Here is a 14683-nt window from a genome sequence, read left to right as displayed (position 1 = left end):
GCCACGCCATCAATTCAATCAATTTTTTTATATAGCGCCAAATCACAACAAACAGTTGCCCCAAGGCGCCTTATATTGTAAGGCAAGGCCATACAACAATTATGTAAAACCCCAACGGTCAAAACGACCCCCTGTGAGCAAGCACTTGGCTACAGTGGGAAGGAAAAACTCCCTTTTAACAGGAAGAAACCTCCAGCAGAACCAGGCTCAGGGAGGGGCAGTCTTCTGCTGGGACTGGTTGGGGCTGAGGGAGAGAACCAAGGAAAAAGACATGCTGTGGAGGGGAGCAGAGATCGATCACTAATGATTAAATGCAGAGTGGTGCATACAGAGCAAAAAGAGAAAGAAACAGTGCATCATGGGAACCCCCCAGCAGTCTACGTCTATAGCAGCATAACTAAGGATGGTTCAGGGTCACCTGATCCAGCCCTAACTATAAGCTTTAGCAAAAAGGAAAGTTTTAAGCCTAATCTTAAAAGTAGAGAGGGTGTCTGTCTCCCTGATCTGAATTGGGAGCTGGTTCCACAGGAGAGGAGCCTGAAAGCTGAAGGCTCTGCCTCCCATTCTACTCTTACAAACCCTAGGAACTACAAGTAAGCCTGCAGTCTGAGAGCGAAGCGCTCTATTGGGGTGATATGGTACTACGAGGTCCCTAAGATAAGATGGGACCTGATTATTCAAAACCTTATAAGTAAGAAGAAGAATTTTAAATTCTATTCTAGAATTAACAGGAAGCCAATGAAGAGAGGCCAATATGGGTGAGATATGCTCTCTCCTTCTAGTCCCCGTCAGTACTCTAGCTGCAGCATTTTGAATTAACTGAAGGCTTTTTATGGAACTTTTAGGACAACCTGATAATAATGAATTACAATAGTCCAGCCTAGAGGAAATAAATGCATGAATTAGTTTTTCAGCATCACTCTGAGACAAGACCTTTCTGATTTTAGAGATATTGCGTAAATGCAAAAAAGCAGTCCTACATATTTGTTTAATATGCGCTTTGAATGACATATCCTGATCAAAAATGACTCCAAGATTTCTCACAGTATTACTAGAGGTCAGGGTAATGCCATCCAGAGTAAGGATCTGGTTAGACACCATGTTTCTAAGATTTGTGGGGCCAAGTACAATAACTTCAGTTTTATCTGAGTTTAAAAGCAGGAAATTAGAGGTCATCCATGTCTTTATGTCTGTAAGACAATCCTGCAGTTTAGCTCATTGGTGTGTGTCCTCTGGCTTCATGGATAGATAAAGCTGGGTATCATCTGCGTAACAATGAAAATTTAAGCAATACCGTCTAATAATACTGCCTAAGGGAAGCATGTATAAAGTAAATAAAATTGGTCCTAGCACAGAACCTTGTGGAACTCCATAATTAACTTTAGTCTGTGAAGAAGATTCCCCATTTACATGAACAAATTGTAATCTATTAGACAAATATGATTCAAACCACCGCAGCGCAGTGCCTTTAATACCTATGGCATGCTCTAATCTCTGTAATAAAATTTTATGGTCAACAGTATCAAAAGCAGCACTGAGGTCTAACAGAACAAGCACAGAGATGAGTCCACTGTCCGAGGCCATAAGAAGATCATTTGTAACCTTCACTAATGCTGTTTCTGTACTATGATGAATTCTAAAACCTGACTGAAACTCTTCAAATAGACCATTCCTCTGCAGATGATCAGTTAGCTGTTTTACAACTACCCTTTCAAGAATTTTTGAGAGAAAAGGAAGGTTGGAGATTGGCCTATAATTAGCTAAGATAGCTGGGTCAAGTGATGGCTTTTTAAGTAATGGTTTAATTACTGCCACCTTAAAAGCCTGTGGTACATAGCCAACTAACAAAGATAGATTGATCATATTTAAGATCGAAGCATTAAATAATGGTAGGGCTTCCTTGAGCAGCCTGGTAGGAATGGGGTCTAATAAACATGTTGATGGTTTGGATGAAGTAACTAATGAGAATAACTCAGACAGAACAATCGGAGAGAAAGAGTCTAACCAAATACCGGCATCACTGAAAGCAGCCAAAGATATCGATACGTCTTTGGGATGGTTATGAGTAATTTTTTCTCTAATAGTTAAAATTTTGTTAGCAAAGAAAGTCATGAAGTCATTACTAGTTAAAGTTAATGGAATACTCAGCTCAATAGAGCTCTGACTCTTTGTCAGCCTGGCTACAGTGCTGAAAAGAAACCTGGGGTTGTTCTTATTTTCTTCAATTAGTGATGAGTAGAAAGATGTCCTAGCTTTACGGAGGGCTTTTTTATAGAGCAAAAGACTCTTTTTCCAGGCTAAGTGAAGATCTTCTAAATTAGTGAGACGCCATTTCCTCTCCAACTTACGGGTTATCTGCTTTAAGCTACGAGTTTGTGAGTTATACCACGGAGTCAGACACTTCTGATTTAAAGCTCTCTTTTTCAGAGGAGCTACAGCATCCAAAGTTGTCTTCAATGAGGATGTAAAACTATTGACGAGATACTCTATCTCCCTTACAGAGTTTAGGTAGCTACTCTGCACTGTGTTGGTATATGGCATTAGAGAACATAAAGAAGGAATCATATCCTTAAACCTAGTTACAGCGCTTTCTGAAAGACTTCTAGTGTAATGAAACTTATTCCCCACTGCTGGGTAGTCCATCAGAGTAAATGTAAATGTTATTAAGAAATGATCAGACAGAAGGGAGTTTTCAGGGAATACTGTTAAGTCTTCTATTTCCATACCATAAGTCAGAACAAGATCTAAGATATGATTAAAGTGGTGGGTGGACTCATTTACTTTTTGAGCAAAGCCAATAGAGTCTAATAATAGATTAAATGCAGTGTTGAGGCTGTCATTCTCAGCATCTGTGTGGATGTTAAAATCGCCCACTATAATTATCTTATCTGAGCTAAGCACTAAGTCAGACAAAAGGTCTGAAAATTCACAGAGAAACTCACAGTAACGACCAGGTGGACGATAGATAATAACAAATAAAACTGGTTTTTTGGGACTTCCAATTTGGATGGACAAGACTAAGAGACAAGCCTTCAAATGAATTAAAGCTCTGTCTGGGTTTTGGATTAATTAATAAGCTGGAATGGAAGATTGCTGCTAATCCTCCGCCCCGGCCCGTGCTACGAGCATTCTGACAGTTAGTGTGACTCGGGGGTGTTGACTCATTTAAACTAACATATTCATCCTGCTGTAACCAGGTTTCTGTTAGGCAGAATAAATCAATATGTTGATCAATTATTATATCATTTACCAACAGGGACTTAGAAGAGAGAGACCTAATGTTTAATAGACCACATTTAACTGTTTTAGTCTGTGGTGCAGTTGAAGGTGCTATATTATTTTTTCTTTTTGAATTTTTATGCTTAAATAGATTTTTGCTGGTTATTGGTAGTCTGGGAGCAGGCACCGTCTCTACGGGGATGGGGTAATGAGGGGATGGCAGGGGGAGAGAAGCTGCAGAGAGGTGTGTAAGACTACAACTCTGCTTCCTGGTCCCAACCCTGGATAGTCACGGTTTGGAGCATTTAAGAAAATTGGCCAGATTTCTAGAAATGAGAGCTGCTCCATCCAAAGTGGGATGGATGCCGTCTCTCCTAACAAGACCAGGTTTTCCCCAGAAGCTTTGCCAATTATCTATGAAGCCCACCTCATTTTTTGGACACCACTCAGACAGCCAGCAATTCAAGGAGAACATGCGGCTAAACATGTCACTCCCGGTCCGATTGGGGAGGGGCCCAGAGAAAACTACAGAGTCCGACATTGTTTTTGCAAAGTTACACACCGATTTAATGTTAATTTTAGTGACCTCCGATTGGCGTAACCGGGTGTCATTACTGCCGACGTGAATTACAATCTTACCAAATTTACGCTTAGCCTTAGCCAGCAGTTTCAAATTTCCTTCAATGTCGCCTGCTCTGGCCCCCGGAAGACAATTGACTATGGTTGCTGGTGTCGCTAACTTCACATTTCTCAAAACAGAGTCGCAATAACCAGAGTTTGATCCTCGGCGGGTGTGTCGTCGAGTGGGAAAAAACGGTTAGAGATGTGAACGGGTTGGCGGTGTACACGGGGCTTCTGTTTAGGGCTACGCTTCCTCCTCACAGTCACCCAGTCAGCCTGCTTTCCCGGCTGCTCGGGATCTGCCAGGGGGGAACTAACGGCGGCTAAGCTACCTTGGTCCGCACCGACTACAGGGGCCTTGCTAGCTGTAGAATTTTCCACGGTGCGGAGCCGAGTCTCCAATTCGCCCAGCCTGGCCTCCAAAGCTACGAATAAGCTACACTTATTACAAGTACCATTACTGCTAAAGGAGGCCGAGGAATAACTAAACATTTCACACCCAGAGCAGAAAAGTGCGGGAGAGACAGGAGAAGCCGCCATGCTAAATCGGCTAAGAGCTAGTAGCTACGCTAAGCTAGCGGATTCCTAAAAACACGCAAAGTGAATAATGTGTAAATAATTTAGAGGTGATTCAGCAGAAGGAGTGCTTTAGTTAAGGCACGTAAAGATTACACTGGGAAACAAATCGTAATCTAGATAACTAGATCAATCTAACTGCGCAGATTAAACAGCTAACAGATACAGAAAAACACCGCTGTGCTCCGGAACAGGAAGTGATACAATACCGCAGTGAGAGCCAACCACCAGTAGAGGCAAGCCAAGAATACACATACATTAGATCCAACCGAGCCGTAAAGGCGGTGAGGATTCGCTGCAACTCACCGATCATTCCTCCTGCAGACGCCTGTGCGCCCTGCTCTTCCATTGGCCGTTCAACAGCCGGTTGACGCCCCTCGGGGTCCATGACGTTGGCCGAGATATCCTGTTGTGAAAGTGTAGGAACACGGACCCACAACAGGGGGCGCAAATGAACGGACAATGGAGGAAGTCAAATAACAACACTTTACTGTTGTGAATAAGCACAACAAACACAACGGATCACAACAATAGACAGAGAAGTCAATTCATAAGAATGTGTCACGTGGGCAGGCTCGAAGATAAGAGACGTCTGTCCAAAGTAGAACCGGAACCACACGATTTCCTCCGCCACCGAACCCCGGGAATACTGGAGCCGCCAAGTCCCGAACTCCCAGGTGGCCACTGCCTCCGCGTGTCGGATCTGGTACTGCTGGCGAGGAACAAAAACAGTTAAATGTGGGTGCGTTTGCACCCAGTAATCCGTAAGGCGGGAAAACCACCTCCACCTCTCGTTGGAAGAATGTCTGCTAGTTAATGCACAAAAGTAGTAAAGGGTTACTGTCAAAAAACACAGTCAGCTGAGTACGGTACCTTCTAGGTAGAGCGATATCTCGGCAAAGAGGTGGAGATGTCGTCCTGCTGATATACCACTGTTGATCAGATGATTGGTGACAGCTGTTGTAGGTGATAAGTGACAGCTGTCACCCCGGCTGCTCCTGTGAGGCGGCAGCGCCCTCTGGTGCCTGGAGCCCGCACTCCAGACAGGGCGCCCTCTGGTGGTGGTGGGCCAGCAGTACCTCCTCTTCAGCAGCCCACACAACAGTAACCTTGGAAACAGTGGTGCCAGCTCTCTTCAGGTCATTGACCAGCTCCTCCCGTGCAGGTCTGGGCTGATTCCTCACCTTTCTTAAGATCATTGATACCCCACGAGGTGGGATCTTGTATGGAGCCCCAGTCCGAGGGAGATTGACAGTCATGTTTAGCTTCTTCCATTTTCTAATAATAGCTCCAACAGTTGATCTTTTTTCACCAAGCTGCTTGGTAATTGCCCCGTAGCCCTTTCCAGCCTTGTGGAGGTCTACAATTTTGTCTCTGGTGTCTTTGGACAGCTCTGTGGTCTTAGCCATGTTAGTAGTTGGAGTCTTACTGATTGTGTGGGGTGAACAGGTGTCTTTATGCAGCTAACGACCTCAAACAGGTGCTTCTAATTTGGAATAATAAGTGGAGTGGAGGTGGACTTTTTACAGGCGGACTAACAGGTCTTTGAGGGCCAGAATTTTTGTTGATTGGCAGGTGTTGAAATACTTATTTGCACCAGTAACATGCAAATAAATTATTAAAATAATCATACATTGTGATTTCCGTTTTTTTTGTGGTTTTTTTTTGCATTATGTCTCTCACAGTGGACATGCACCTAAGATGAAAATTTCAGACCCCTCCATGATTTCTAAGTGGGAGAACTTGCAAATCGCAGGGTGTTCAAATACTTATTTTCCTCACTGTAAGAAGAGCAGATAAAATCCCCCCATTGACCCTTTATGGGAGTAAGTGGGTATAGAAAATTAATGCATGAATGAATGAATTTCAACTGCCCCTAGTTGCCTGTGGGTTAAGAGTTTGTCTTGAATAAGTTCATGTAATTCAAACAACTCACTCTCTTATCAGGTATGAGCAGGAGCTCAGGGAAAAGCAGGAGATCAATGCCAAGATCCAGGAGCTGACTGCCAAAATAACAACCATAAAAAGGTAAAAAGACGTCTCCATCTTAGTCTCCTTTATCCACCCTCACTCAGGTATGAAGGGCAACCAGCTTGAGGCTGATTTACCTCTTAGTTTCTTGTTTTTGATTGTATCCTTTTCTAAATTTTTATTTAATTACTGTGTAATGGTGCAGCACGGTGGCTTAGTGGGTAGCACTGTTGCCTCACAGTAAGAAGGTCATGGGATCGATTCTCGCCTGTGGCTTTCTATGTGGAGTTTGCATGTTCTCCCCATGTTCGCGTGGGTTTCCTCCGGGGGTTCCGGCAAAATCATGCAGGTTAGGTGGACTGGAAAACTTTAAATTGTCTGTAAGTGTGTGTGCAGGTGTGAATGTGTTTGTTTGTCTGTATGTGGCCCTGCGACAGACTGGCGTTGTGTCCAGGGTGTATCCCGCCTCACACCCCATGACTGCTGGGATAGGCTCCAGTCCCCCATGACCTGATCTTGGATAAGCAGTTTTAAGATGAGTGCATAATGTCATAAAAGAATTTTAACATGTAAAACATGAGTATTTTTTATATTTATATATTTAGAAGCCAAAGGACATTACACATTTTCATTGGTCCTGTAGTCTATCTTTATGTTGTCCAAGACTTACTGTTGTGAAAGTGTAGGTACACGGACCCACAACAGGGGGCGCAATGAACGGACAATAGAGAAAGGTGAATAACAAGTTTTACTGTTGTGAACAGGGCACAACCAATACAACAATTAATACTTTAGAGTTGTAAGTCGAAATCTGCTGGTGTTGTGTGGGCAGGCTCGAAGGTAGGAGACGTCCGTCCCAGTCGAACCGGAACCACCCAGATTTCCTCTGCCACCGAAAACCAGGAGTACTGGAACCGCCAAGTCCCGAATTCCCAGGTGGCCACTGCCTTCGCTCGTCGGATCCGGTACTGCTGGCGGGAAAGAGCACAAACACACAGGTATGGATGCGACAGCACCCAGTAGACGGAGAGGGGAGAAGCCGCCTCCACCTCTTGTAATAATGAAGCAGGAAGGTGAGTACTTATCCAAGCAAGGTGCTTTCTGTAATCAGCTGTCCTGAAATGGTTTAGCAAGGTTTATCAGAGTCCTCAATATATACTAGCAAAGAAGGTTACCTTAATCTCAAGGCGATATCTCGGCACTGAGGTGGAGACGCTGTCCTGCTGATATACTCCGTCCTGAGTGCAGTCAGCTGTGTCTAGTAATGGGTGACAGCTGTCACCCTGACAGCCTTCGTCGGCGGCAGCGCCCTCTGGTGCCTGGAGCCCGCACTCCAGGCAGGGCGCCCTCTGGTGGTGGTGGGCCAGCAGTACCTCCTCTTCAGCGGCCCACACAACAGGACCCCCCCCTCAACGGGCGCCTCCTGGCGCACGGCCGGGCTTGTCCGGATGGCGTCGGTAGAAGTCGGCCAGGAGGGCCGGGTCCAGGATGAAGCCCTTCTTCACCCAGGAGCGCTCCTCGGGGCCGTACCCCTCCCAGTCCACCAGGTACTGAAAACCCCGGCCCATTCGACGGACATCGAGGAGCCGGCGCACGGTCCAAGCCGGTTCCCCGTCGATGATCCGGGCAGGAGGTGGTGCCGGACCCGGGGTGCAGAGGGGTGAGGTGTGATGGGGCTTTATCCGGGAGACGTGGAATACTGGGTGTATCCGCAGTGAGGCCGGAAGCTGAAGCCTCACTGCGGCGGGATTGATGACTTTGACAACCTTGAAGGGACCGATGTACCGTTCTTGGAGCTTGGGGGAGTCCACTTGAAGGGGAATGTCCTTGGTGGACAACCACACTGCCTGCCCAGGACGGTACGTGGGGGCCGGGGCCCGCCGCCGGTCTGCATGTTTCTTCGCCCTCGTCCGGGCCTTCAACAAAGCAGAGCGGGCAGCACGCCACACCCGACGGCACTTCCGTAGGTGGGCCTGGACCGAGGGCACACCGACCTCTCCCTCGACCACCGGAAACAAGGGGGCTGATACCCCAAGCACACCTCAAACGGGGAGAGGCCGGTGGCTGACGACACTTGGCTGTTGTGGGCGTACTCGATCCAGGCCAGGTGGGTACTCCAGGCCGTCGGGTGCGCGGCTGTCACACAGCGTAGTGTCTGCTCCAGTTCTTGGTTGGCCCGCTCTGCTTGCCCGTTGGTCTGGGGGTGGTACCACGGACGAAAGGCTGACCGAGGCCCCCAGTTCCCGGCAGAAGCTCCTCCAGACATGTGAGGTGAACTGGGGACCGCGATCGGAGACGATGTCTGATGGTATGCCATGCAGACGGACGACGTGGTGGACCAGGAGGTCCGCTGTCTCCTGGGCCGTAGGGAGCTTCGGGAGGGCCACGAAGTGGGCCGCCTTGGAGAAACGGTCCACTATCGTGAAGACGACGGTGTTTCCCTGGGACGGCGGGAGACCCGTGACGAAGTCCAGGCCGATATGGGACCAGGGGCGATGAGGCACGGGCAGTGGCTGTAGCTGCCCTGAGGTCTTCTGATGATTGGCCTTGCCCCTGGCACAGGTGGTACAAGCCTGGACGTAGTCCCGGACGTCGGTCTCCAGGGATGCCCACCAGAAGCGTTGCCGGACGACTGCCACGGTCCTTCGCACCCTGGGTGACAGGAGAGCTTAGAACCGTGACAGAAGTCTAGGACTGCGGCCCTGGCCTCTGGTGGGACGTATAGTTTGTTCTTTGGTCCGTCTCCGGGGTCCGGGACACGGGTCAGGGCCTCCCGGACGGTCTTCTCCACGTCCCAGGTGAGGGCGGCCACGATAGCGGACTCCGGGATGATGGGATCCGGGGGATCCGACGGTTCCGTTCTGACCTCCTCTTCGTGCACCCGGGACAATGCATCCGATCGCTGGTTCTTGGTCCCGGGGCGGTAGGTAATCCGGAAGTCAAAACGGCCAAAGAACAATGACCAGCGGGCTTGCCTGGGGTTCAGACGCTTAGCGGTCCTGATGTACTCCAGGTTCCGATGGTCAGTGAAAACCGTGAATGGCACGGCTGTTCCCTCCAACAGATGTCTCCACTCTTCGAGGGCCTCTTTCACAGCAAGGAGTTCCCGATTGCCGACGTCATAATTCCGTTCAGCGGGGGTCAACCTGCGAGAAAAATAGGCACACGGGTGAAGGACCTTATCGGTCTTCCCGCTCTGGGAGAGCACCGCTCCTATCCCTGAGTCCGAGGCATCCACTTCAACCACTAACTGGCGGCTAGGATCGGGCTGCACCAGAACTGGTGCAGACGAGAAGCGCCGTTTCAACTCCTTGAACGCGGCCTCGCACCGGTCCGACCAGGTGAAGGGAACTTTTGGAGAGGTCAGGGCTGTCAGGGGGCTAACTACCTGACTGTAGCCCTTGATGAACCTCCTGTAGAAATTAGCGAAGCCGAGGAACTGTTGCAGCTTCCTACGGCTAGTGGGTTGGGGCCAATCTCTCACCGCCGCAACCTTGGCCGGATCCGGGGCGACGGAGTTAGAGGAGATGATAAACCCCAGGAAGGACAAAGAAGTGCGGTGGAACTCACACTTCTCGCCCTTCACAAACAGACGGTTCTCCAACAACCGCTGCAGGACCTGACGGACATGCCGGACATGAGTCTCAGGATCCGGGGAAAAGATGAGTATATCGTCTAGATATACGAAGACAAACCGGTGCAGGAAGTCCCGCAAGACATCGTTTACCAACGCTTGGAAGGTCGCGGGAGCATTAGTGAGACCGAACGGCATGACCAGGTACTCAAAATGACCTAAGGGGGTGTTGAATGCCGTCTTCCACTCGTCTCCCTTCCGAATCCGAACCAAATGATACGCATTCCTAAGATCCAGCTTGGTGAACATCTTGGCTCCATGCAGGGGGGTGAACACCGAATCTAACAAGGGCAACGGGTATCGATTGCGAACCGTGATCTCGTTCAACCCCCTATAATCAATGCATGGACGAAGCCCGCCATCCTTTTTACCCACAAAAAAGAAACCTGCGCCCATCGGTGAGGTGGAATTCCGGATCAACCCGGCAGCTAAAGAGTCCCGGATGTAGGTCTCCATGGATTCGCGTTCCGGCCGTGAGAGGTTGTACAGCCTACTGGACGGAAACTCACTGCCTGGAACCAAATCAATGGCACAATCATACGGGCGGTGGGGAGGTAGCGTGAGGGCCAGATCCTTGCTGAACACGTCAGCGAGGTCATGGTACTCCGCTGGCACCGCCTTCAGATTGGGCGGGACTCGGACCTCCTCCTTAGCTTGGGAGCCAGGAGGAACCGAGGAACCGAGACACTCCCGATGGCAGGTTTCGCTCCACTGTACCACTACCCCGGACGGCCAATCAATCCGGGGATTGTGCTTCAGCATCCATGGAAACCCTAAAACCACACGGGAGGTGGCCTGAGTCACGAAGAACTCGATCACCTCCCGGTGGTTACCTGACACCACCAGAGTTACTGGAGGTGTCTTGTGCGTGATTGGTGGGAGTAGGGAGCCATCTAGTGCCCGAACCTGCACAGGCGAGGTAAGAGCCACCAGAGGGAGCCCTATCTCCCTGGCCCATCTGCTGTCAAGCAGATTCCCCTCAGAGCCCGTGTCCACCAGTGCTGGGGCTTTCAGGGTTGAATCCTCATATAGGATCGTGACTGGGAGTCGTGTAGCAATGTGGGTGTGTCCCACGTGCATGATTTGGCCCACCCCTGGCCCAGTCTCTAGGGGCGGGCGTCGGTGTTTAACCGCTCGGGGCAATCGTTTGCCATATGCTCACTCGAGCCACAAACATAACAAGCTCCGTGGGCCCGCCTCCTTTGTGCTTCAGGTGCCCTAAATGTTGCCCTGCTCGTGTCCATAGCTTCGTCAGCAGGGGGAGCCGTAAGCGCACGGAGCGCCGGAACAGAGGAGCGTGGGGACGGCGGAACTCGATCGGACCCGGAAGGGAGAGGGACGACCCGTGCCTGGCCACGCCCTTCGCCTCGCTCCCGGCGACGTTCCTCTAACCGGTTGTCAAGCCGTATGACCAGATCAATGAGCCCGTCTAAATCCCGCGGTTCGTCTTTAGCCACCAGGTGCTCTTTTAGGACCAGAGACAATCCATTTACAAAGGCAGCGCGGAGGGCAGTGCTATTCCAGCCGGATCTCGCTGCCGCGATGCGGAAGGCGACTGCATAGGCAGCTGCGCTCCGACGTCCCTGTCGTATGGACAGTAATGCGGTTGAAGCGGACTCTCCTCTGTTGGGATGATCGAACACCGTTCTGAGCTCCCGTACAAACCCGTCGTATGACTGAAGGAGCCGTGAGCTCTGTTCCCAGAGCGCTGTAGCCCAAGCGCGTGCCTCCCCGCGAAGCAGGTTGATTACATAAGCTACCCTGCTAGCATCAGCTGCGTACATCACGGGACGCTGAGCGAAGACGAGCGAACATTGCATAAGGAAGTCCGCGCACGTCTCCACACAGCCGTCGTACGGTTCTGGAGGGCTTATGTATGCTTCAGGGGACGGAGGAAGGGGCCGTTGAACAACCAGTGGAACGTCATTCTCACACGCAGGGTCCTCGGGAGGGAGAGCCGCAGCGGCGCCCGGAGGGCGCGCTTCCATTTGTGCGGCGAGAGCCTCCACCCTGCGGTTTAGGAGAACGTGCTGCTCGGTCATAAAATCGATCCGAGTGGTGAAAGCGGTGAGGATCCGCTGCAACTCACCGATTACCCCTCCCGAAGCCGCCGCTGCGCCCTGTTCTTCCATTGGCCGTTCAACAGCCGGTTGACGCCCCTCGGGATCCATGACGCTGGCCGAGATATCCTGTTGTGAAAGTGTAGGTACACGGACCCACAACAGGGGGCGCAATGAACGGACAATAGAGAAAGGTGAATAACAAGTTTTACTGTTGTGAACAGGGCACAACCAATACAACAATTAATACTTTAGAGTTGTAAGTCGAAATCTGCTGGTGTTGTGTGGGCAGGCTCGAAGGTAGGAGACGTCCGTCCCAGTCGAACCGGAACCACCCAGATTTCCTCTGCCACCGAAAACCAGGAGTACTGGAACCGCCAAGTCCCGAATTCCCAGGTGGCCACTGCCTTCGCTCGTCGGATCCGGTACTGCTGGCGGGAAAGAGCACAAACACACAGGTATGGATGCGACAGCACCCAGTAGACGGAGAGGGGAGAAGCCGCCTCCACCTCTTGTAATAATGAAGCAGGAAGGTGAGTACTTATCCAAGCAAGGTGCTTTCTGTAATCAGCTGTCCTGAAATGGTTTAGCAAGGTTTATCAGAGTCCTCAATATATATACTAGCAAAGAAGGTTACCTTAATCTCAAGGCGATATCTCGGCACTGAGGTGGAGACGCTGTCCTGCTGATATACTCCGTCCTGAGTGCAGTCAGCTGTGTCTAGTAATGGGTGACAGCTGTCACCCTGACAGCCTTCGTCGGCGGCAGCGCCCTCTGGTGCCTGGAGCCCGCACTCCAGGCAGGGCGCCCTCTGGTGGTGGTGGGCCAGCAGTACCTCCTCTTCAGCGGCCCACACAACACTTACAGCTGCTTAAAGTGTTACACAATATGCACACAGATACTGTCATTTTGCACTTATATACTGTATCTCCAACTGTTTTGCAGTGAAATGCAGCAGCAATTTATGTGACTGTCAGTTTCATTTTTCTCATTTTATAGCCAAAACGTCAAAAACGAGGAAAGAATCATTCAAAGTCAGGCTTGCTATGAGTTTCTGTTCAAGCTGGCTCCTGTGGAGTGGCAGGAGGCTCAGAAGGCCAAAGCTCTGAAAACAAAAGTCATGTCTGAAGGACACACTCAAGAGGAGCAGAACGAGGAGCCTGAGGGGTCAGACGCTCGAGAGAGTGAGTGAAGCATTTTTTTTTCTTTGTACAATTTAATACTGGGTGTCAGATCGATGAAAGATGCTTCCAGATGAGTTACTACTTTCACGTTTTTGTTTGTAACATTAAAATAACTCAATTTGAATGGCATCCATACAAAGCGCATTTCTGCACACCACAGCCACATGAATCATTCAGTCCAAATAATTTTTTATGAATAACTGCGATATAGTTATTTTCCAGTTTTCCATGCACTGATCCCCAGTATTCAGATAATGGATTCCACATTACAAACAAACAAAAGCTGTTTGTGCTGTTTGTGCAGCACTTTGTCATTTTTGTCTTGAAAGTGCTTTATGAATAAAATAATAATAATTATTATTATTCAAGATATTCAATTTAGCCTCTGTTTTGGTCCTTCTGGCACCCATTTAAACAGGAGTGTTTTGGAACACTGAGGGCCCTATCTTGCTAATCTACAGCACACAGTCTAAAGTGCTATTGGACCATATCCAAGCCCACATTGCTTATTACACATGAAAAATGGTGAAAAGTGCAGCACAGGATGCAAAGAGGTTGAATTTAGTCACCAAATTAGTCAACGATGTGTTTTGTGCGTAACTTGAAATAAATCAGATAAACCATTTGTATCGTTAACCCTCAGCACTCAACTTCAGACCAGGAGCCTCATTCACAACCAATGTGCATGCACAAAATGGGACCTAAATAATGTGGTTGAGAATTTTAATGCTTATGCTGCGATTTATAAAAATAAACAAATTCAAATGGTGACCCATGCGTAGGAACATTTTGGAGAGTGTTAAAATGTGAGTGGCGGCTTCACACATATAATGATGCTGTGCATGAGTCAATCATAACTTATTTAATTCCACTTAATAAGACACATCACATAAACATATACACAATATTTACTTGATCGTATATATTTTTTAAAATAGTGTTGATCAATGTGAGAGTAAAGCATAATTCTAATCCATTTACATTTGTTCCGCAAATCTGATTGGTTAATCATGTGAGATTTCCAACCATAAAATATCCCGTAACAGTGACAAAATATTCGACCGTTTCACATTTGATGTATCTACCACTTTGCTATGCAGATGTCAATAATGGCGCTGTCAGCTGAGAGTGAGAGAAACTGGTGTTTTGCATGAAGACACTGTTGCTACAGTAAGCTTACTTACTTACTTATGGAAAAATAAACCGTGCAAACAATGGAATTGGATTAGAAAGGGAATAACCCCCTTGTGTCTGATGATTTGCAGACATTAATGCTGGATTATGGTCGCAAATATCTGTTTTACCGGTTCTGCTAATGCATTGCCGGTAACACTTAATTTGCGACCATAAAATCCAGCATTAACGTCCACAAATCATAAGACACAACAGGGTTTTTCCTAATTATTCCAGAGCAGCTG

At 48.7% G+C, this 14683-nt stretch overlaps 1 protein-coding gene across 1 annotated transcript in view; it reads left to right on the top strand.

Annotated features, from left to right (window-relative positions):
• Window positions 1-14683, top strand: part of cfap100 (cilia and flagella associated protein 100) — a 61955-nt gene that overhangs the window by 26601 nt on the left and 20671 nt on the right. Inside the window, exons 5-6 of the mRNA XM_034195174.1 lie at window positions 6364-6444; window positions 13081-13265. Coding sequence (XP_034051065.1) covers window positions 6364-6444; window positions 13081-13265 — 266 coding nt within the window. The remainder of the gene's footprint in view (window positions 1-6363; window positions 6445-13080; window positions 13266-14683) is intronic.

Source organism: Thalassophryne amazonica, chromosome 19 (genome assembly GCF_902500255.1).
Source record: "Thalassophryne amazonica chromosome 19, fThaAma1.1, whole genome shotgun sequence".
Lineage (NCBI taxonomy): Eukaryota > Metazoa > Chordata > Actinopteri > Batrachoidiformes > Batrachoididae > Thalassophryne > Thalassophryne amazonica.
Note: the sequence above shows the minus strand (reverse complement) of the source record. Positions and strands in the feature narration are given on the sequence as shown.